At 46.3% G+C, this 24,612-nt stretch overlaps 1 protein-coding gene across 10 annotated transcripts in view; it reads right to left on the bottom strand.

Moving 5' to 3' along the window:
• LOC147010737 (autism susceptibility gene 2 protein homolog) overlaps positions 1–24,612 on the bottom strand; it is a 473,526-nt gene that overhangs the window by 62,716 nt on the left and 386,198 nt on the right. For 5 of the 10 annotated variants that reach the window (XM_085859269.1, XM_085859274.1, XM_085859273.1 and 2 more), the window contains 4 exons: positions 13,662–13,707; positions 7,507–7,733; positions 1,683–1,858; positions 1,159–1,511 (listed from right to left, as the gene is read on the bottom strand). In XM_085859269.1, the coding sequence (XP_085715395.1) occupies positions 1,159–1,511; positions 1,683–1,858; positions 7,507–7,733; positions 13,662–13,707 (802 nt within the window). Of the gene's footprint in view, positions 122–1,158; positions 1,512–1,682; positions 1,859–7,506; positions 7,734–13,661; positions 13,708–24,612 lie in introns of all 10 variants that reach the window. The other 5 variants (XM_085859270.1, XM_085859278.1, XM_085859275.1 and 2 more) reach the window with 2 other exon arrangements.

Below are 24,612 nucleotides of genomic sequence, written 5' to 3'. Positions count from 1 at the left end.
GTTGGAGGAGGAGGAGGAGGAGGAGGAGGAGGAGCTGGAGGAGGGTAATAGCCAATCACAGTCTCCAGCTGCCTCTGGTAGTACACGATAGGCTGGAGAAATGCTAGCTGCAGGCTGGCATCTGAAGACAAAACAGACGTGCAGCCGTTACGCCAAACCACAACACGCTGCCGGCTCTGTGCTTCTTAAATTTGGTTGCCAATCTCTTTTTATCCCCCATTTTAATTTATTTTCAATGGTCTCTCCAACTAGTTTTCTTCCTTCCTCCATAAAGCCTCACTTATCATTCCAATTGGTATTTCCTCCTTTTCTCCTTCCTCTCTGCCATCTCTCCTCCCACACCAGCTCCCCTCCAAGCAACTTGAAGCAAATGCAGTTTGGGAAAAAGGGAAGATGAAGAAATCCATCCATCCAAAAAAAAAAAGTCATAATAAAAAAAAAGAGCGAAAAATGAGTGTGCAAGAACCGAGCTTCTGGTTAACTCAAGTAAAAATATAGTTTGAATAAAAAGCATCGAGAAAAGGTAGTTTAGACTTGTGGTCACCAATAAGGTGGAGAAATGAAGTGGGGAGTGGAGCAAGGCAGATGGTTGAGGGTCAGGGGGTGGAAGAGCAAACAAGAGTTTTGGTTATTGGAATTTAATCTTTGGAGAGAAGAAAACGGAATAAAAATTTGATTTATTTTACACAAAGCATTATCCCCCATGTTTTCACATTTTCTTTAGAAAGGGTAAACATGGTGGGTTAGGGCAGTATGAGTTGAGGAGAGAGTGGATATAAGGAGGAAGTTTGGAGCGGATGCATCCAACTATACCATCAAGTTTGGGAATGGGATCTTCAATTTAGAATTATTGTGAGCTATGGGATTAGGCAGATAATTATGCATAATAACACACACATGACGCATGCCAAAAAGAGCACAGACTGAAACACAGGCAGGCCCAGATGGGCAGGGGCAAAGGTAGACAGACAAACCCAGGTGGGCAGGCACGCAAACAGGCAAAACAAGAGGGAAAGGTCGAGTCGGGGAGGCACACAGTTCCAGTTGGTGGACATTACAAAATCAATCGGAAGAGGTGACAGAGAATAATAAGGAGAAAAGCAAAGAGGCATTTGACCGAATAGAAAATGTGGTGAGATGGTTTGATGAAAAACATACCTGGGGAGTAGGATGATTGTGTGGGATGTCCTGGCACTGAGAGAGCAGGTGATGGCAAAGCAGTCGGCGGTGGCAAAGGAGCCGGAGGGGGGGCAAACATGGCTGCCGCCGCAGGATGCGGCGCGTGAGGGTGGCGGAGGGGTGGCGTTGGGTACGGGTGCAAGTATTCGCCACTGCCTGGGAGCGGCTGGTGCCGCTGAGGTGAGGTCGTGTATCCAGGAGGGAGGCACGAGTATGTCGGGAAGGCCACGGACAGCGATGAAGGTGTTGGGGTGTGCGTTGGTGTCGGGGTACGGTGTGTGTGATGCTGCACTGGAGATGTAAGGAACTTGAAAGGAGTGCTGCTTCTTCCACTGTAAAAGGGTGAGGTTGAGAAAGGCCAAAAATAATGCAATGATTAATTCTATTTTTTATTAAATTAAAGCTTCAAATCTTTAAATTATTATTTGCAAGTTGCATAATCGTCATTCAAAGTGTGGTGTTTTTTGCAGTCGTAAGGGACAAAATTTCATGAACAGACCAACCTCTTGGAATTTACTCCACTAAGCCCACTGCTCGATGCCTGCTGAGGCCGTTGTGGGTGAGGGAGCTGCAGCTGTGGAGTACTCGGTGGCCGTGAGCGTGGCCTCGGCTGGGGTGTGGTGCAGCTCGGAGCCTGGGCTGGAGGTGGTGGTAAAGGTGGTGGCACAACTGGAAAAACCTGAAAGGGATGGTGGGAAGACAAAGGGAGACTCAATCACAGGAGAATAAGATGTCTTCACTACTCCTTCATTGGCTTGAATTAGTGTCACCTTTTTGTGGTGATGGCGAGGAACAAAATTTTAGTTCAAGTATTTTTTCACAAATTGGCCGGCCAAGCCCGACGTTAAAAAGAAGGTGGCAGGAATTTGTTCAGGATGCCTGCGATAACTCGCCTACTCTTCACAAAGACAGCAGGGGATATTTAACGTCCACCAACTATTGCTAACACATGGGACACCCGGCTTAACGTCCATCCAAAGGACGACGACACTTTGTGACGCAACACCCTTTCTCCAAAGCACCAAGCTGACAGCTTATAGTTGGGTCGAGCATCAAACCCAGGTTAGATTGTGAAAAGTTAAGTGTGCTACCTACGTACCATCCTGTTGGACACAGTGGAATGAAATGAGATTAAATGCAGAGAAAGGAAATAACAAATGGTTCACCACTTCTCATTCAGTGAATATGTTCTTTTTCCAAAACACCATCCTCCCAATTGAATAAAGCAATCTAACTGCAGAATGAGCTGACAGGGTTCTGGTGAGATGATGTTCGATCAAAAGGCAGAGTGAATGGTTTATTGGCTTTAGATTGCAGAATGTTTGTTCAACAAATGCAGGGTAAATGTGTCAAGTTAATATGTTACCAGTAAAATAAATAAATAAATAAATCACTTCAAAAGTACTCAGGTGTGAAAAGACGAGGAAAAGGGAAAAATAAGTTCTTTCTTGGGTAGACCATGTTTCCAAGATAGCCTCAAAAGCCAGCCGCCAACTGCGCACGCTTCATCGTGCAAGGTCTTACCTTGGGAAATCTGAACTTTTGACAACTTACAAGACCTTAATTTGCAGCTTGATGGAGTACTGCTCATCCTTTTGGGTTGGTGCCCCTGCCTCACCCAGTGCCCTTCTTGATGCCGTGGAAAGCAAGGCCCTCAAAATCATTGGGATCTCCCGCAACGAAGCTGAGTGAGTAGGCCTGTTAAGACCACCACACACGAGCCGACGCGACAAAACAATATCATTGGCAACTAATCTTTTGTGCAATCTTGTTTTGTCGGAGATTGTCGCACACTATTCTACTCTCGACGACACTATTTTTGTTAAACAAAATGGCGATGGAGAAGAAATGCAGGGAGAGGATGAGAACGGTGAAAGCTCTAAGCATTGCTGCTTTGGCAGTGCTGGTACATTGCCAACTGCATGCCAGGAGAAAGAAGCGGAAGCGGCTATGGGTAAAGCCCTGGGTGGAGAGACGGTCAGCTAAGGGAGCGTTAGACAACTTGCGAGTGGAGACTGCTGTAGAAGATAAGGGAACTCATATTTATATTTACTAATAAATACCCATTCCCTATGGGAGCGTGGCGCTGCATTAAACTCACATTCCCACTTCTTCTTCGTCAATCGTGGAAACGTGCTTTTAAAAGGCGTTTTTATGATTCACCGCACACAAATTTAGATCATCAGCTTTCCAAACAAGTAAATTGATTATTATCTACCAAAGTGTACCATTTTTATTATTCTACGACAGCAGGAACAAGGTATTCGCAAACACTCTTTAATGAGGTAGTGGACCATGTCAGTCTGTGGATAGCGAGGAGAAACACAACATTCAGGGGTGCCATGCCAGCTGCAGAGCGAGTCACAATAGATTTGCGTTTTTGGCCATAGGTAATACAGTACTGCAACTTGAACAATGCGCGTGTATGCATGCACGCACACACCAAATTCAGGTAAAGATAATCAAATTAAACAAAGTACAACCCGCACATTAGTTCTTTCCCGCCACTAAGTGTGTAGTTTCGGGATTCTGGCACTAGATGTCGCAGTGCTACATTAGTCAAGATGGCAGAGGGCAGCACAACGTTTTCGGTGCAGTGAAGCGTTGGAGGCAAGAGTTGGGATGCTTGACTAGAGATGGCATAACTGCAGATGAGAGTTGGATGCACCATTACAAGCCTGAGAGCAAGAGATGGTTAATGGAGAACAGCCACAGAGGATCACCAGCCTTGACTTGGTACCCTCAGATTTTCATCTCTTCCCCAAACTTAAGGAACACCTTCGTGGAGAATATACGTCTTCTGACAATGATGTCAAGGAAGATGTGAGCGCTGGTTAACTCGGTAGGACGCACATTTCTATTGTGACGGCATGAGAAAACTCCTTGAACGTTGGCAGAAATGTGTGGACCGCAATGGTGATTATGTTGAGAAATAAATTGGCACCATAGCAGAATAAAAATTGATGTTAGTATCTGTCTTGTTTCATTTGAATATGTTTTCCTGGTTTAGAGAAAAACAATACAAGGCACTACTTTTCAACACACACTCAAACTCAAGGAAACACAAGTTAGGCTCGAGATACTACATTGAACTTTCATAATATATTTTTGAGCTTCAGAGCTCACATAAGCTACACGTATTTTTAAAACAAGCTCAAATGAGCTAATATCCTCGTCCTCTTAATGATGACGTCATAAAAACGAATATGACGTCATTGTGATGTATCAGGTTTGAGATAAATTATCTGTGCTAATGCCCAGCTTGATTCCCGCAAACAAAATTCAAACAGCTTGCCTAGTTTCGGAGATAATGAAATCGGCGATTTCCATTAGCGGTGATATTATGACGTCAACTTTTTTTTTCTAGGAAGAATTTCCAAAATCGGAGATGGTTCCTGCCTGCGCCTGGGCTTTCTGCATATACATGGCAAGTTTCATGAAGATCTGATGAAAACTCTGGGTTGTGAAACAAAAAATGTCAAAAAATAGGAATGACATCATAAAAATTGATATGACGTCATAGTGATGTATCATATGTGCGGTAATTCATCTCTGCCAATGCCCTGTTTGATTCCCGCAAACAGAGTTCAAAAAGCTTGCCTAGTTTCGGAGATAATTTTTTAGGCGATTTCCATTAGCGGAGATACTTTGACGTCATAACTTTTTTTCTCGGAGGAATTTTCAAAATCGGAGATGGTTACTGTCTGCGCAGGGTACTTTTACATATATATGGTGTCCCAAAAAAGATACAACTTTTAAAATGCTTCGTTTGATCCTAAAAAAGCAGTAATTTTGTCACTAATGCTTCATTTCTTGTTGCAGAGACCCTGAAGTTTATTTTGATACCAAGCAAGCACCAGAAAAATGCCAACACTGACCGTACAACAACGGACGAAAATTGTTGAACTTTGGCACCAGACGAAAAGTGTCATACAGGTGCAACGTCTTTACTCGAGACATTTCGGGATCCACTTGCGCCATGCACCAAACTTTTGGAGAATATAGTGCACCATCGCAATGGTTTACCAATGTAGGAACCATCTGTGACCTTCACAAGGGTCACAGTGGTCGGAGGAGGACAGGTCGTAGTGAAGAAAATGTGGAAATGATGAGACAGGCGGTCGTTCAGAGTCCAAAAAAATCGATTCGACGACTTTCTGCTGAGACAAACATTCATAAGAGCACCGTTCAGAGGATCCTTCGCCACGACATTCATGCCTTTCCACACAAAATTCAAATGGAAACGGTGCTTACTGATCAACAAACGCAAACGACTAGACTGCAAATTGGTTCTCAGGAAAGTTGGAGGAAGATGCAGACTTCCTCAAAAAAACTTCACATGACGGACGAATGCCATGCTCACTTGTCTGGGGAGGTAAACAAGCAAAACTTTCGGTACTGGGGAACTGAAAATCCTGGTAATGCATCAACTGAACTGGTGCCTCGATCTGTTCTCAAAGTCACCATGTGGGTGGCGGTTGGTTGGTCTGGGATAATTGGTCCATACTTCTTTGAAGATGAACAGGGACGCACTTGTACGGTAAACCAGAGGAACTATCGTGAAATGATTCAGGAATTCTATCTGCCTGAGCTACGTACTCAGGCCCGTAGGAGAAACAACCCGATCCAGATGAGAACCCAGTGGTTCCAGCAGGATGGAGCACCGCCCCATACAGCCAGGAAACAAGGCGTTTTCTCAACCAACATTTTGAGGGCCGCTTTATCTCCCTCTACGAAGACGTTGAGTGGCCAGCGTATTCCCCTGACCTTACTCCTCCAGACTTCTTCTTGTGGGGGTATCTCAAGGACAGGATCTATGGAAACCCTAGGCCTCAGACTCTTGATCAGCTGAAGGAAAACATCCACCAAGAAATCCAGAATATTCCTCAGGAAACGTTTCCCAAAGTGATGGAGAACATGACAACGCGTTTGCAGGCAGTGATCGGACAACGTGGAGCCTACGTCGAACATGTGGTCTAAAAGAAAACGACGATTCAAAACCAAAATTTAAATTTTGGTGGCAATTTTGACATTGGTACAATAAACTTCAACTTTTCAGCTTTCTATCCAGCCATATACTGTATCTTTTAAAAAAATATGTTATGACCATCCTTTTTGCAGATGAAAAGTTGTATATTTTTTGGGACACCCTGTATATGCCAAGTTTCAGGAAGTTTCGATGAAAACTGTTGGCTGTGAAACAAAAAAGTCCACAAGAAGAAGATGAAGAACAACAACGTGAGTAAGACTTAGAGATCCTCCACGAGGATCTAAAAAATGCTGCAGTTGAGACGACGCTATGGCTGGAAGCCACTGAAAGCTGAAGTTTAATTGGTTAATACGTTGCTCGAAGATTGTCGGAAACTGCCGGGCACTACACAATGATGCATGATTGTTGGGAAAACGATTGTCACAGATAACGATTGTCGCAGATCACGATTGTCGCGGATAACAATTGTGACCAACGCACCTGAAAAACTAGTTGACGACGATCGTCAGCAGCCACACAATAAAACAATTATCAAAAACTGTCGCCAACTAAGCTGGCACTGACAATCGTATTGCATCGGCCAGAATGTGGTGGCCCTTACTCTCACATCTCTGACAGGTTGGTGGTCTCTCTGTATTATACTGCCTCGTTTGTGGTCTTGAACCATCTGCCCTCTCTTGGCTCTGTCCCTCCCAGGTTTCTGCAGGGCACACATGGTCTGCCAGTAAGCATCTTATTGTGAAACTGCCAAAATCCAGGCTCACTGCTCACCTCCACTCATTTGTTCCTCTTTTCTCTCACCTGTCAAACATACATAGTCTCCAGTCTGTTCAATCCCATTCTTCCCTCCAGGGTTTCAAGACAGCCGTTCTCCAACTATTTCAGGTCACCCCCCATCCATACTCATGATCTCTTATACCCAAAATGAACCCAATCCAAAGCACTCCCCTTTTCCAGGTTATTGGGATTTCCTCTCACCTATTTGCATTTGTTAGTTGTCAGTTGGTTTGTTCATTTTCTGTTTCATCCTCACTTCCCCCTTCCTCTTCTTGATGTTTTTCATTCAGATTGTGTGCAGCTTGTTCACCCCCATGTGTCCTTAACCCCCTCCCCTTGTACTCTGCTATTGCCGTTTCCCCCTTTCCATTTTATTCCTCTTCATTCTGCTCGTTGGTCTTCCATGAGCCTCGATCATGTAGACCGTTTAAAAACAAACCAAAAAAAAAAACTCAACAATAATATAATAATAAAAATAACAGAAACAATCGGGTACCACAGCCTGTAAGGCTAATGGTACCCTGAAGAGTAAGTTTTAACGGACAAATGAATGGATTTACCGGAGTGAGTGGTGGAGGTGGGGGTTGTGTTGGGGCTGTAGGCACAGCCTTGGTAGTCGGTTCTTGCTTCTGTGTGGGCAAAGGTGTGTCAAGCACACAGGCCTCCTTGCTCTGCTCCTGACTCCTCTCCAATCCAGAGATGGATGGACGTTGCACAATCAGTGATTCTTCACTCTCGCCGGCTATCACCGGCCCACCGTTGACACGGCCATCTAAAATTAGAGCATCTAATAGTTAAAAAAACAACATTGTACTTTATTCCAAAGTAACAGACAACACAATGTTCAAAAATGCTTATTATTATTTTGACCAACAATCAGTAGTCACACATTTTAACTGAGTCTAGTAAGGCCCAAGTCACATTTGCTCTACGGCGAGGATATGGCGGCCGTACGCCCTCTGAATTGACAGAAACGTGCGGTGGCCGCAGAGTTTCTGCGATGGCCTTAGGGTGGCCCTACGCCGTTTGGCTATATTTTACAGGCCGTAGGGTCGCCGTGGAATTGTAACGCGGAGTTATAACTTTTTTTCATTTCTACGTTCACCGTAGCAATTCGACAAGCCGAAAAAATAAAACTGGTAAAAAAAAAGAAAAAAAAAATCAACCCACTCGTTACCATCCGTCTGGCCGCACGTTCGCCTTAGGGCCCCCCTGCGGTCGCCTTGCGGGCACCTTGAGGCTACCTTGCGTCTGCCTTGAAAATTCTATGGCCGTCGCAGGGCCCCCTTAAGGTCACCGTGCGACAACAAATCAAAGACCATACGGCAACCCCACGTTTTCGGTCTCCACAATTTCTAAATACGCCGTGCAGCTCCCGGAAAAATAAAAACATATGTGACTGCTACATTGTGTGACCATGGAAATACTGCGGCCGCCATATAATTGCTCCGCCATATAATTGCTCGTGGCCGTAGATTTTGGAGACCCCACGGCCGCCGTGGCAAATGTGACTTAGGCCTAACCACAATGAAAGAAATTCTGGATGCATCTAATCACCTTTTCTGCCATCACGAGACAGACAGTAGGAAGTTATTCGGTTTCCCAAAAGCCAACATGTTAGGAAGAGAGCAATCTAAATACACTCTAGCTTCAAGCAACTCAACCTCTTCTTCTTCTTCTTCTTCTTCTTCTTCTTTTGGCTGCTCCCGTTAGGGGTCGCCACAGCGGATCATCCGTGTGATCCGTATAGTGATTTGGCACATGTTTTACGCCGGATGCCCTTCCTGACGCAACCCTGGTCGCCTCTTACGACACAGGGATAAGGATTGGGTTTCGCCATGATTCTGGGCTGCCCGACACCCTCTCATAACGCGGCCCAGTGCAGAGCTCCCGTCCTCAAGCGATCCTCCAACCCAAGCCTCCGAGTAGCCGGATTACAGGCGCACGCCACTACGCCCGGTATCTTAAAGCAACTCAACCATCCATCATTAATATCCCCCGAACATTGCCATGAAAATGGACAGGGTATATCATAAAGGAAGAATATTGGTCATGTGTGGACAAGAGAAGTAATTGTATTATTCACAAGAGTAAATTATTCACAAAAAAAAGGAAACAGAGCGATTTAGTTAGTCGGTGAGAAGCACGTGACAGATGCTTTCACATTAAGCAACGTTACGGCGATGGCCTTCCTCTCCTGAACACACACAAGCATCAATAATTTATGCCCTGACCAAACCACAATGCTCTGCATGTCCTGTGGCCAAGAAAATCCTCCCCAATGGCCTACAACACTCACACAAGGCAACCATTACCTTTTTATTTGGCTGCTGTGGGAATACCAAGTGGGTCATCACCCATAGTGATGCTGTACTGACATACACCTCTGTGTTTCAATCCTATCCAGAAACAATGTCCTGCTCCCACATCAATGTATCCTTTTGAGGCGAAGGAGCTTCGTGTCCGTTTCTATTTGAGGTATTGGTGCCGAGAGCAAATGCTCAAAATGGAGAAGGCCCCTTTTGCTCTTCGATTCCCATTCCTGTTGCCAGCAATTTCCTTCTATGGCCCAGCAGCGAGATGGATGATCGAATGGCGAGCACACATGGAATCGATTCTTCCTTGTGCTCTTGTTCTCATCTGGAATTCAGGCGAAGTGGCTAAGAGCCAGAAATGCTGTACCACTGTTCCCTATACGTCACCCTCCCCTTCCACCCCCCCCCCCAACACTCCTTCCCAACACTAAACAATTCAATGCAAGTTCTTACATACCAAAACGTGTGCATTTCTGACAGCTTCTGAACCATATTTGCAGTTCACCACAAATGATATGAGGTGCACCTTTCTGAAAAGCCTGGCCAAATGTGTCAGTTGAATAGCCTTAGGTCCATTTGCTTATTTGGAGGTTAACCAAGCTTAAACCCCCAATTTAAGAACAGAAATGACAGCTCTTTATTTTGCCTGTCCACTTTCATTACTGCCTGCGTTCCTCTTCCTGCCAGCACTCGGATATGCTCCTCGGCACGCTGCTTTGCCTCCGCCTTCACCACGGAGGCTAACAAAGTGATCCCACAACCAATTTTATACCACGTCAATTCGCATTTGCTGAGCCCGTGACGGCGAGTTGCACTGTTCCACGCCTCACTACTCCCGGCCTCCTCACGGCACACACCAAAGGGCAGCGTCACCAGGGAGCAAGGTGGGAAGCTGCCACTAAAGTGGCCCTAATGCCTCCCCTTTTGTCCTTTCATTTGGCAATTTATTACGGTACTCTCCGCTTCTCCGGCAGCTGAAATGCTTGTCCTTGTCACTCAACCCAAACACCAAAGTCGGCTACATTGCACACACATTATTTGTTCAATGCAAGAATACGACATCACATCTAAATATATATATATATATATATATATATATATATATATATATATATATATATATATATATATATATATATATATATATCTTCTTCTTCGTCTTTCGGCTGCTCCTGTTAGGGGTCGCCACAGCGGATCATCCGTATGATCCGCAAAGTGATTTGGCACATGTTTTACGTCGGATGCCCTTCCTGACACAACCCTGGTCGCCTCTTACGACACAGGGATATGGTACACCTATTTTAACCAGGGTATACACCGGCCCAGTACACTGGTACTCATTTCGCCGACCTCGGAAGGATGACAGGCTGAGTCAACCCCCTGGTGTATTAATTCAGTGGCCCAACGGGGCTTGAACTCAGGACCTTTTGGATCCCAAGCTGCTGCCCTAACCACTGCGCCAACACCAGGCTCGTTATATATATATATATATATATATATATATATATATATATATATATGTATATATATATGTAATTGCTTATTTATTTATTTATATCTCACCAGCATATTGTTAAACAAAAAAAGCCTTTTTTTTCTCTCTCTCTCCCATCTAAAAGGTGGAATTGTCAAATTGTAAAAAGGAGAACTTGCTGATGCAATGCATTTGAGCTCCTCAATGTACATGCGTGGCATGCATATAAACAGTTAAAAGCACTTCCAGGTTTTCTCTGCTTTGAGTCAAAAATGATCCCCTGGCTACAACAAAAGCCTGTGGGGTTTTTGGGGCCAAGGTATTCCGCTCTCCAGTTTGTGGTTCCGGTGCCGGGGCGTCTGGATGTCGGCCGCCCACGCGCCAAGCGGCAGAGAGCCACGCACATGCCAGACCACCGCGTATCAGACAAGGCCGATTAGGGAGTGTTTGATCCCAGGCCAGTGCACTTTGCAGTGAGTGCACGCATTGGACCGAAAGGCTCTCACGTTGTGGATGGCAGGGCAGGCGTGTAAAAAGCAACCACAACAAGCTAAGAAGGACATGAGAATGCCAGACTTTGTAAAGGCTAGTGCCGCTATGCATCGGCAGACAATTGAAATGATAGGTTTTATTAACTGAGGGTTGACAAAGGGATGCTAACCATTGTGGGAAGCAAAGTAACACTGACATTTAGGGCATTAACCCTTCATTGTTCTTAAGAAGGACAGGCACCCAAAATGTCAGCATTACTAAATTTGCCATGGGGGGTTAGCATACCTTCATCAACCTTTTATTGAAAAAAAGGTATCATAAGATGGCATGCAATGATGAGCTCAAGCAGGTAAAAGACTGGCTCTGGAAGTCAGGTTAAAGCTTTATCATAACCACAGGATCTCAGAATCTTTTGTGCAAACAGCAAGGCCCACAAGCTGAGCAGTCTTCAATTGTGCTGCATTTTCAATATTGTCTGCACTGCATGCGATTTCCTAGCTCACAATTATTTATTTATTTTCTACTTCTTCTGCAACAATATTTAAGATTTTAAAGAAAAATCCACCATGAGGAACAGTGAAGTGTCAGTCGCCTGTTCTCGCGCTTACTCACTTCCTTGTACGCAATAACTAATCCAAACGTGATTAACAATCTAAAACTTTCCCCTGTAACCTTGAAACATTCCAGTTCGCTTCAATGTAAGGTAATGGTAACGGTGCCTCTGTTACAAACTGGTAAAGTTACTCGAGGAAAAAATTGCCAAAGCCACATCTTGGCGGAATGACAGTCATGATAGGCACTTACAATTCAAACAATTTGCTGCTCTATATTATTGGCATGGGATCCCGGGATGACAAAACGCTGCAACAGAAGAGACATTTGTTTTCGGTTTTCATGGATATTTCAATTTTTGAAAAATGATACAGAATATTGGCCAAACATATCCATTGGTAACATGCAACTTGAGCATTAACACACAGATCATTACCTTGCAAAGGGTTTTTAGTTTCACCGTGATGAAAATATAAAATTACTGAATCCCACCCTCCCCAACATCCTACTCCCTCACACGCATGTGCTATCGAGCATAACCTTGCAAAATGGTTACAAACCTCCTTAAAAAGAAAGCACATACGAACCAGAGCCGTGAACCAAACACTACGGAAGGGAACACTGGGTTACGAAATTTAAACACCAGATGCCTTTGTGACGAGTCAAAAAACGCTGGGTTTTATTTTTCTTTTCATTGCACAACCCACCCGTAGTCTTGCAATTTCGAGTTGTATATTTTCACGAGACTGATTTTATGCAGTATCGGGAAATCAGGGTAATTGAATAAAAATAAACGTTCTTGTTGTACCACAGCAAAGCTGCTTGGCACAAATTTGTTTCAAGAAACAAGGAATCTCAGCTGCAAAGAATTACTCCCACCAAGTCATCTCGGCCGCCGCTTCAAAAGACCATTTCAAGTCCCAAATGCAAACCATCACTGGAAGGTTCATGGCTTTCATTGAAAACAAAAACAGGCGAAACATTAATTAAATAAATGTGGGGAATTCTGGCGTCGCCACCCTTGCAAGTTGAGCCGTGTGGAAATGGCGAGAAGCCACGTGGGCGGAAGATGCGATGCAATGCCTGCCGGTGCTCACGTGAGCCGGCCGGCCGCCGTGGTTTGCCGATGACACAGCAATTAGCCCCGGCCAAGCGTCCAGACCGCTCAGTGCCATCTCATCCCTCACTGCCTACGTGCGGCCGAACGCCTTTGATCAACGCAATCCGTGGTAATTATTTACAACGCAACTGCCAATTAATTGTTCAAGGCTCGTTAAGATTAAATTAGCAGAGTAATTAAGCATGCCAGCAGAGACAGTGCTGCTTTGCATCGCAGCGGGTTCCGAGCCAAGCCATTACCCCTCTGCCTTTGATGCAGAAATTACGGTGGCCGGTTGAATTTGGGGCACCGGCGGACGGCGTCTCCACAATAGACCCGACATCCAGTTATGAATAGCGTCTGCTCGGCACATGGCAAACTGACCAATCCAGATTCTCGACAGACGCATTTAAAACGGGAGGGGGCGGAGAGGAGGGAATTCCCCGTGGGCCTTTTTCAAATGGACCGTCTCGTTTGACCAAGACCGAGCAAGTTCCACAGGGCAATAACACGAAGGGCACAAGGCGAAAAAGGAGCGTGAACGTTTGTGACATTTCTGGCGTCCTTTGCAAAGATGCATTGAAAAGGTAATCTCGATGATCATCAGACACTTGTGAGCTTGAAATGGATTATCCAGTCAAAAGAGCTGCAAGTGTGTGTAAGAGACCTGTGATCAGAGCTCATGCAATTCCACAGTGATAGCGCATTGGATATTTTTGATCAAGTCAACCATTGACATTAATATATTTGGATCAAAATGGAGGCTGTTACTCAAAAACCTACCTCGATTGCAAATCGTTGTCTGGAACAGCTTCTCAGGATCAGACTCCTAAATAAGAGGAAGTGGCAAAGATGAAAAGAGGAAAAAGATAGACCAGGGAGGGAAAGGGGTGGATGGTTGGGAAAGAGGAAACAAACAGAAGGTTTAAAGTGTTATCTTTTTGCATACAATGACAAGTTCAAAAGTGTGAAAACTGCTGAAAAATATCAGGAATGCATTCATTCGTCCGTTCATTTATTCATGCAACACTCATGGAAGAGCGAGAACGACGACAAAGCAAACAATAAGCCATGGCACAATCATTCTCAGTGAATGCACACACTTCCAGGAGCGGTATCCTGCAGACCAGAAGAGGGCGCAAACGCACAATTGCACCATTCAAGTCGCAAGAAGTGAGCATTTGTGAGAAAACGAGGAAAAAAGCAATTAATTAGAAGGGAGGTATTTTACGTTTACATCAATTGGGAGGTTGCAGGGTAGTGCCAACACGACCCTTCAGATTTGCTCTTTGTCGCTCGCAACATTTTTTGCCACAAAGGTTGAGGATATTTTGTAGCCACATCGGTCTTTGATAATAATAATCATCCTGAAGTTTTACATCATTAGGCATACAAAATATATTGCTGTACTTGACATGAGGGGAGACAAAGCAAAACAGTTTCTTTCTTTTTTAACCCGAAAGCATCAAAACATGAAAAGAATGTCAAATGGTTCTGCTGAGAGAACGAAGCAAACAACGATGAGCAGTCTTAAGTATATACTTTCCAAACAGCCAATTATTAATTTAGAACTTAAATTAGCACGTTTATTCATGTTCATAACTGTGCCGTAGATGACCTACAAGCCTCAGTTACTGCGAAACAAGTGAAGGGGAAAGGAGGGTGGAGGTGAGGGGAGGGGGCAGAGAAAGTCCACCACATTTCTCATGCTAGATATGAAACATCATCACTTGCACGCAAGCATGAGAGCACAATGTTAAGCTTCAGCAAAACTCCACCATGAGTGGCGATACGGGGCAAAAACAAACAAACAACAAAGTTCCACAAAATGGTTGGTTATGCATTCTCAAATCCCAATTTTCCTCTATTAATCGTACCATTTCACTCAAACATCCCAAGCAACCTATTTCCTCTTTTCATCAATAATCCCCAACCTCATTTTCATCGCCCACCCACACCAGGCCGATGACCTCCATGGCCTCATGCTGAAAGCGCAAAACCCTCGCTCCCCTTCCGCCCCCCCCCCCGCTCCCCAGAAACACCCTACCCCGCTTTAGAGTTAGCACTTCACCCCCTCTTCACCCTCTCCCACCGCAAGCCTGCGGAGAGCTCATCCAGCTAATCCCTGCACTGAGCAGCACCACTTTGATCCTACTTGCTTTCGCCTGGTTGATTAAGCAAGGATGGTGGGGTGGGAAAATGGTAGACGGTCAATGGGAGGAGATACAACCAGGAAACAAAGAACAGACAGACAAAACACGAGTCTGAGAAATAATCCTTGTTTGAGAAAGTGAGGCCCTCGAGGAGATTCGGAGAAGGTAGTAAGAGAAACAGCAAGCGAAAGTAGTGCAATTTTTTTTTTCTTCATGAAAAGCAGAAATCCCTCAATCTGGTGGCATAAAATAGGTTTGGGAAGGACAGGCTCCCACTTTACCCTCCATCTCCTCGTTCGAACATGACCCGAGATTTTGTGTACAAAAAAAAACAAGACAGAGAAGGTATTTATCCATTATGGACAGAACCAACCTAAATGTACTCTTCAGGAAGCCATGCACTCAGGAATTACATTCCTTCACAACACGGGCATCAAAGCCAATCCTGCAGGCAAGCAAGACCTTACGCAGATAGCAACCTTGGATGCTCACAAATCCCCAAAGATGCTCACAGAACCACAAACCCCAATGCAGCAGCAAAGAAAAGAAAAAAAAGAAGAAGAAAGAAGGTATAGGCGGCGGGGTTAAGCGCACGGCCTAGCTCCCTTCGGGTAATCCGACCCTAATGCCCGCCTAATGCACCGGAGCCCCGGCTCACCCAACCCTCCCGTGATATGAAACCAAACACAGAACAATTGCCAGCGAGCTCCTGGTAATGAAATCCCTCGCACAGCGGCTGTGCAGAGCAGCTCATTATCCATCCCCTACTCCCGGCACGAGTTTGAGCCGTCAGCTCTCATTACGTTGTTACAGTAACAACGTGCCGATTCTGGACGGCAACATCAACGTCACCCTTGATGGCTGCAGACGTGGCCTGCTTCGGCGCTTGCTGAGAGCCGAGGTGCAAAGTGGTCGTGGCAGCACTGCCAGAAGAGAAGCAAACGTAAGGGCCCCGGCGATGATCAAGGCCTCGTTTGCGTCGCAAAGATTTTCTCGATCGTTGTCGCATTTTGAGGGTCCAGCAGTGCGAGGTGCAAAGCTGGAATCACAATCAATGCAACAGGACGTTTCTTTCAATATTCCTTTGACGGCATCAATGGAGTCCAACAAAGAAGCCTGGAAAATCTTCGACGACAAGAAAAGCTGTGCATCGATCATTTTTGAATATAAGCCCGTTTGGCCGATGCTACCAAGAGTTGACTGAACCTGGGACCAAGGAGGCAAAACTCTTTTGACCTACAGGAAAGATAATTGGAAGCAGAGATTTGGAATGTTGCCAGCGTAACGGATAAGACACGGGATGTTTAAGGTGGACTAGGTGATGCAAGTGTGGAAAACAGGTCTACAGTTCCCTTTTAAAGATCGAAATATTCCATAATGCAAGTCCTGTTGAAGCACAATTAAGCATGGCAGGAAATAGCTCTTCATTGATTAGTACTTTGACCTCTCTGATCGACTGGAAACATAAAAATAAATAATTGTGACAGCGGGCAGCACTGCACTATCATGGATATAAAACGATGGTCTGAGACAGTCGTGGGACGACAATGCACAGTGAGAGACAATCATGCGGAACCATTATCGCCTATGCAGCACCCGTCGGAGCCTTATCGCTTTTGTTCACTACCGCTGTACCTGTTAATATCAAGCTAATGCATGGGCTGTCGAATACAACTCTGAGATAAGGGCAAAGCGGGCAATCTCTCTGTGCCATTTGGCTGTTGTAATGGCTCACCACGGGCGCCAGCTTTTGACAGAGGTTGAGCTTTGTCTTAACAAGCTACTCGCTGCAGCGATTCCCACGGCGGCACAGTTCATCCACAGCTCGGTACAATTATCTTCCTCTTTGCGCATTTTTAATCGGCAGCAGCGGTGTTATAATCTGCCGCCAGGGCTCGGCTCAGCTAACGGCGACACCATATAACGTTGCTTGCCAGCACGGCAAGAGGTTTTTGGTGTACAAGGCAATCTCGTTTTTCTCTCAAAAAATAGTGCAAACGTACAATACAAGATGACAGGGCAGCATGGGAAAGAGTCCAGGATTTGACGACAAAGCACATATTCGAGCTTACAGCTTCTGAAACACCGACTTCTTTCAGCAACTGAAAACTGCTCCTCCAAACAAACATGCCAAAGGACTGGGTGGTCCACAAAATGAGTCGTTTTCTTTGCATGTTGGGAAGCATTCATTGTTAGTAGCATGCATCACTCTGGATAACGTGGTTCTTGGGGAAAAACAATTCAGGATATTTTAGGGATGGTGACTACAGGTCGTCTGTCGATGAAATAAAAGAGATGGATGCTGCGTTACTATTTGCTGAGATGAAGAGCGTGACTGTGATGCTTCAGGCTTTATTTGAGACGAGAAAGGAAACAGAAGGGCAGAAATTATTCGACTTCATCGACAATTTGGAGAGAAAGAGATTGTGCTTGAACCGAAGAGTCCTCCACAGCCATTAGTATGCAGTGCTGGAAAAAACGTTGAAGTGCTTCGAACTGCGATTAATCGCAGTCCTGACAAATCAGATGCAAAGGCAAAATGATCACATAGAACACGTCAAGACAAATCTTCAAAGAATAATCTTCATGTCTAACAAATCTCCGACTTCGGTCGATTGAATGACGATAACAAATATATTGTTTCATTAAACACATTCGATTGTAATTGTAAATGGGTTAACATTTGGTGGGCCATCCTGTACCTTTGTATGCCAAGTTTCGCATGCTTTCTGTACAACTACAGTTACCATGTTCACAAATGATAATTCGAGTACTGTATCCGATATAGACCCTTTCAGAATAGAAGATATATATATATATATATATATATATATATATATATATATATATATATATATATATATATATATATATATATATATATATATATATATATATATATATATATATATATATACGTATATATACTGGTATCCTCTTCTCTCTCTCCCAGCAATGGCTTCTGCTTACACAGTGAAACAAGGCTCATTAGGGACTATATAACTTTAAGAGCCAAAATTCCTTCCACATATCTAACTACCTCCCTGGAAAGATAGAAATTGCGAGCAAAAGTGAGGATATTTAAGGGAAAAACCCAAAATCCTCAAGTGTTCGTGGCGTAGCATAAGAAGGTATATCCCCAGAGCTTGGTAGAGCACAGCAAGTTAACCCAGGGGCAGAGAGGCATTTTGAAATTAGCTCATTCTGAGAAAGATTCCCCCAGCGTATGTGCGCACACTGCAAGACAATAGCCCTATGTGGGTGTGCTTGGAGATGGTGGGCACACGGCCCGCTTAGCATGCTTAAGATAACCTCCAGGATCGGCCGAGCAGAATGTTAAAATGCACAGGGCGAACGGAGCCATGCACGAGCCGTGCCCATCATGCAAAATTGATAAGGCTTGGGAAAGCTGGCAGCACAGACTTTAAACCGTTCTGCCCAAATAACTTGCTGGATCATCCTGAGGAGGGCAAGGCAGCGATGAGAGAAACATCCAAGGTGGAGTTAGCCGGGGAGGAGGTCCGACAGTAAAAGGCATTTATCGCATTCTTCCCCCTCTTCGTTTTTGCCTTTGCCTTAGAGCGCAAGGGGAAGCGGCTGACACGGAGCGACTCGGTGCAGCTCGTGCGAGCGAGACAACACCACGGGGAGTGAGGTCACGAGCCGGCTGGTTGTTCGGATAACAAGCGCCTCTGGGAGGTTCACAGTCGCCCCAGTCACGTCTGTCTCTATGTACTAGTGGCGACACCCCACACTATAACACTGCACGGGTGTGTGCTCAGTTTCGACATGCAACCAGGTTGTTCTTTGACAGTGTATACGATGCACATGTTCTTTTGTTCGACCTTTGTACAGAGTGCGGGCTGAGAGAACGAGGAACATTCACCGTGCCTAGATCTTGAAAAATCAATTGTGCATCAGAAACCAGGAGCAAAGGTAAATCTAAAATAAATAAATTGGCTAATAAATAACTAAAAGTTCTGTACACCACACGATAGTGACCTTTCCTTTACACCACACCTTTAAATCACGGCGATTCAGATGCCCAAAGCCTGTGCATAGCCATGAGAATGAGAGGCCGTTTCACAAGGATGAACGTGACATCAGACACGGGGAGGTGGTGGCACCGTCAAGTGAAATTTTTCGAGCGGTTGGCTCTCGCCTTCACGTATTACGACGGAAAGAACGTGCTCTTTATGCAATGGCAGTGAGACAAACTGAACCCAGGGGCCCAGAGCGGTTAGTCGGATGGCACCAGCGATGCTTTGAACAAAAGGTCAGGTGGACAAAACAAACAAACAAAAAAAACAAAACGGACAATCAAATATCATGGACATTGATTGAGTGACAACTGAACACAGCACCGGAATTATATATTTAAAATAACACCTCAAGAGGGAGAAAACGTAACAAGTGGAACCAGCAATGTCCCTCATGAGGACATGATGACTCAAACGAGACCGCGAATGGCATAGAGACATGCAAGTACACAGACAAACGGACCAACCTGCCAAATTGACTGCTCCATCATGGATGATCATCCACAAGTGTTTTAAGGGGTAAGAGTGGAACAATACCAATTAGACCCTAAACCCTGCATGACAAACGCACAGCCGCAATGGAAAAGTCCAAAAAGTGAAAACGTGTCCCGACCATCCTCGGATGGTGCGTCGAATGTTATTGCCAAGGCTCGAGCATGTTTGAAAAGCCTCTCTTGCAGAAACCATAAAGCAGCCACAGATCGACTGGATATGTGTTCGTCGGGAGAGGAGGGGGTTGGGGGTGGAAATCTTTCGGAACTGCAGGAAGGAAAGCAGTGGCAGTGGTGGAAAAAAATCAGCAGAGGATGTGCAAGCGGATAGCACAACCACCGCTCGTGGCACTGAGTAAACCACCGCTCGTGGCGCTGAGTAAACCACCGCTCGTGGGGCTGAGTAAACCACCACTCATGGCGTGAGACAACCACCGCTCGTGGCACTGAGACAACCACCGCTCGTGGAGCTGAGACAACCACTGCTCGTAAAACCGAGAGAACACCGATCATTGAGCAAATTAATCAAGTCACCACAAAGCCCTTCACTGTGAGTGAGGAATCGGACAATGTAAGTTGATGGTTTTTCTAAAAGCACTACTTGTGTGTGATGACTTTAAGAATGTACAGTGTGTATAATTATCACATTCATCAAAATGAGGATTACAAAGAAATTGATCATAAAAACAAAGCAAAATAATTTAATAAATTCTCTACAAGAAAACTTTCATCAACGATGTTGGAAGACAATTCAGCAAAAAAAATACTGGCAACCGTCGATAGCGGAGAAGGGTGCCAACACACGCGCACGCACACGCACACGCACACGCACACGCACACGCACACGCACACGCACACGCACACGCACACGCACACGCACACGCACACGCACACGCACACACACACACACACACACACACACACACACACACACACACACACACACACACACACACACGTGACGGCTCTGTGAAAGGCCGGCATTTTTCACCAAAGCCGCCGCCGTGTTTTAAACGACGTGCGGATTTAACGTGAGGGATCGAGCGGGACAAAGGGTGCAGGGAAAGGGGCGTTTTCGCTCACCGTGCTGGAGGCGGCCGGTCCCGCCACTCATCGTGCTGCCCGGCGCCCCGCGGGGCAAAGCCGGGACCGGGGACACAAAGCGACGTGTCCCGAACCCTCGGCGCTCACTAAATAAACAAACCGGGCAAGCACGGCGTCGAGAATGAAAAAGGAGGAGAACGGGGAAAACCCAAAACCTCAATACAATCCACTTGGCAACCTCGCACAATGGGAAAACGCGCCCGTCGGTCCAGCCAACGGAAGAGTTCAGCCGCGGAAAAGCCAACGGGAAGACCCGCGAACGAGAGGCAGCGGAATAGGAGGAAGAAGACCGCGATAAGCATCCAGTATCAGGCCGTCGGCGTGAGGAAGCGCGAAAGCGCGGCAGGACCAGGCGGACGAAGAGCCGATGACCGGACGCAGCGACGACTGAAAGACGGCAAGGAGAGCGCGGGGAGCGCACGGAGCCGAGCCAGTTGTGCCCCGCCCCACGCCGCCGTGACGCACTCACGCAGCCTCGGCTGTCGCCCTGACGACTCGTCTGCCAGCGCCGCAACGCGGGAGGAGGGAGGGAGCAACGCGGGAGGAGGGGAGGGAGGAGGAGGAGAGGGCAACGCGGGAGGCGGAGGGAGGAGGAGGAGGAGGAAAAGCAGAGTGGTGAAGTGGGAACCATGCAAAATTAAATCGGAAAAACAGGTTACTCGCTCACACCGTCACGAGGAAGGGGCATTGCAAGGAAAGAGAACCGGGGTGTTACAAGGGTGAAGGGATGAGCGGCGGTGGTATAATGGATGGGGGGGGTGGTGGGAGGTGATGGGGTGGTACATGGGGAAAGGGGTGGCACAATGGAAGGGAGGGGGTTAGAGGAAGCACAATTGGGGGGGGGGTGGGCGTAGTGGGGGAACAAGGGAGGAAGGGAATGTGAGGAAAGAGGGGGAGAAAGGACAGGAGGAAAGGGGGTAAGGGAACTGGGGGACACAAGGGGGAAGGAGGTTGGGGTGGCACAACGGAGAAGGGGGTTAAGTGGCTCAAGGGGGAAAGGGCAGGGGTGGCACAATGAGGAAGGGGCTGGGGGTACAAGGGGAACTGGGGGTAGGGGAAGGAGGGGAAAATGGAGGAGGGGAGATGGGAGCCAAGGAGTGGGGGTGGGAGGAGTATGGCATGGGAAGAATCTGGCAAGGGGCAAGGGGACCGAGACGGGGTTACTATGCATACATCCTGCCAGCGTAGTGGAAAAGGTTCAAAGTCAACACCATATGCACAGACTATACACAGGTGAGAGGAGAATGATGGGGGGAGGGGGGGCAATGACACACATTTTAAGCCTCCATGAGGCAAGTATGAAGATGCTGGGAGGGGAGGGGGAGTTTAAGAGAGTAGGGTTCCGTGCAGAGAAGGTCACACCACGTTTTATGGTTTCCCATGTTCCTCTCCCAACAGTAAACAAAAACTACATTTCCTCATGTGTCTGCACAGGTGTGTGCTCAGTATGCGAGCACCGCCACCCTTTTGTGTCTGATCAGGACTGCGATGACGTCACACAGCCCTTGCACATGCACACGTTTAAATCCCGGCTCTTCAAACGATATCAAGGCCACACCGGTTGGTGTTCGATATTCACAAGCAGGCAACACCGTCAGATACACCACATAGTGGCCTTCCACACCGAAACGGTCTTCAGGAACAGACATTCAATCCGGTGTGGATTCTGTACCCCCCTAAAGAAAAACAAATCCACAGACAATGCCACCGTACTCTCTCCCTTTACATTCCCACTTTGCCGATGCTCAGCTGAGTTTGCCTTCCCTTGCACTCCAACGTTCTGCACATGCAGATCGTCAGCCTCACACCTCTCACACCATGAGTGTGCCTGCCATCTCTTAACCACAACACCTAATAAGGTCACAGCCAGCATCTAAAAGTCACCTTCCTCTTCTTCTGGGCTTCATCACTTCACATTATTTTATTATTGCTTCTATTTCCCTCTCCATAAACCTTTATTAACTTCCATTACATGATTCGCCATCCATACCATTCCTCCGTCCCACTTGCATGGCTCTCCTTTCTGCTTCCAATCCTTTCTCAATTCCATCTACCTCACCCAACTGACCCTCTGTCCCCCTCAACCAAAAAAGCTAATATCAGACACCCTTCCAGCTCTTGTGTTAACATTGTTTCTTACCAGGTGTTGTATTGAGATTAATCGGGGGATATGAGGTGAAAGGATATAAGGGACCACAAGGCAATATGGTTACTGGAGCAGTGATAGGTGGTAAATGGTGTAAAATAGACTAGTTATGTCATTGATAAACCTTTACCATAAGTGTGTAGTTTGTGTGAAAAAATGATAGACCATGTGTCGAAGTTTATTGAGCAGCCGATGACCGTGACCCCTCCCCACCGTAATATGAATAAAATATTCTCAACGTCTCCCCCTCATTAAGCCTTTAAATTGTTCCCTCCGTCATCTGTCCATGTGGGTTTCTTTAAAGTGAACCAGATTCACTGGCCCCGCAAGTCCAGGAAACCACCCCCTTCACCTTCCCCCCATGGACGGTAAGGGTGATGCCTTGCAAGCGTGTATCAAGGTAGGAGCGGCACCCATGCTGACAACTGCCCAGACCCACCTGAAACTGCTCACAACCACAGGTGTGGTGAGAGGCTCCGAAAGGCTGGACAGGGAGCCAATGAGCACACAGTCACAAGGTAAGAAAAGCCAAGGGGGAGTGCACAGACAACGCAGTTCAGCATGGACGGCAATGGCCAAGGAGCTCAGTTAGAGTGGAGAGAGAGAGTTTGGAGAGTTGTGCGAGAGAGGAATGTATGAGCAATTCGCAGCAGGAAAGTTGAGAGAGACGTCCCACGGAGCCCAGCAAGTTATACGCACCTCACAAACGAGAAAATAAAAATCGAAGCCAGACAAGCACGGATGCACCAGAGGCTACAGAGCCCAGACACCTGTTGCAGCCAGCCACGTCTGTCTTTGTCTCTCGCCATCAGCCACACCACCCTATGCAAACATCACGTGCAGACAAGGTCCCTCTTCTGTGTCTCAAGACCTACACCTGTATGAATCTTCATGGTGTGACAGGTAAAGTTATCGCATAAGCATTCAAGATATCATGGGTGCGAGGGAATTTTATTGTTGTTGAGATACGAGTGTGCCTCCCCTTGTTCTCCCTATCCCTCTTGCTTTCACATGATTACCTCCACCACTGAAGGTGAAGGAGGTCATGTTTTCACCCCCGTCTGTCTGTTTGTTACTTCGCAAAAATTTATTTTTGCCAAGTATGTTGGTCTGTAGCATTTGCCTGTCTGTCCGTTTGTTTGTCTGTTTGTCACACGATTTTTGGCCACAGTTTTCAAGCAATCGTTTTGAATTTTTGTGTGTGTGCGTAGGCGACCGGACAAGGACAGCAACGCTTAATTTTGGTGAAGAACCGAATCCGGATCCGGATCTGAGAATTTTTCAAGTGATTCTTCACCATTGAGAGATAGGGCCAAAAACGATATATAGTGTTACGGCTGTGGAAATTCGCATTACACCATGAAGGGCCATGAAGTAGGTGAGATATCTCGAAGTACATGTGAAGTTAGCCCAAACCCATTGTATAGAGGGAATTTATGTGATTCATTCGGGCTGCGATCCTTTGAGTTTGGCGTTTTTCTGTTCTATCTTTATTTTGAACCAACCACGTCTCAACCGCCATCACACAACAACCACCATGCCAGCCATCGTCACCAACTGCAACCACGCTCCAACCCTCGGACAACAACAATGCCAACAGCCACGACCTTTACCTTCACAACTTTGCTCCCACATCATCGCATCACCGCCATTCCCAAACGGCACCATAATCATCAAACCACCACCGAAAACCCTGCACCACCTTCACCTCTCTCCTTCTACGGCTATTCCCGCACCACCTGTGAACACTGAGCGTTGCGCTGTCTCGGGCCCATTCGGCGATTGATGCCGAACGCACCG

Source organism: Eptatretus burgeri, chromosome 16 (assembly GCF_056783735.1).
Source record: "Eptatretus burgeri isolate ZD-2024b chromosome 16, Ebu_testis_v1, whole genome shotgun sequence".
In the NCBI taxonomy this organism is placed as follows: Eukaryota; Metazoa; Chordata; class Myxini; order Myxiniformes; family Myxinidae; genus Eptatretus; species Eptatretus burgeri.
This window is presented reverse-complemented; position numbering and strand designations above follow the sequence as displayed.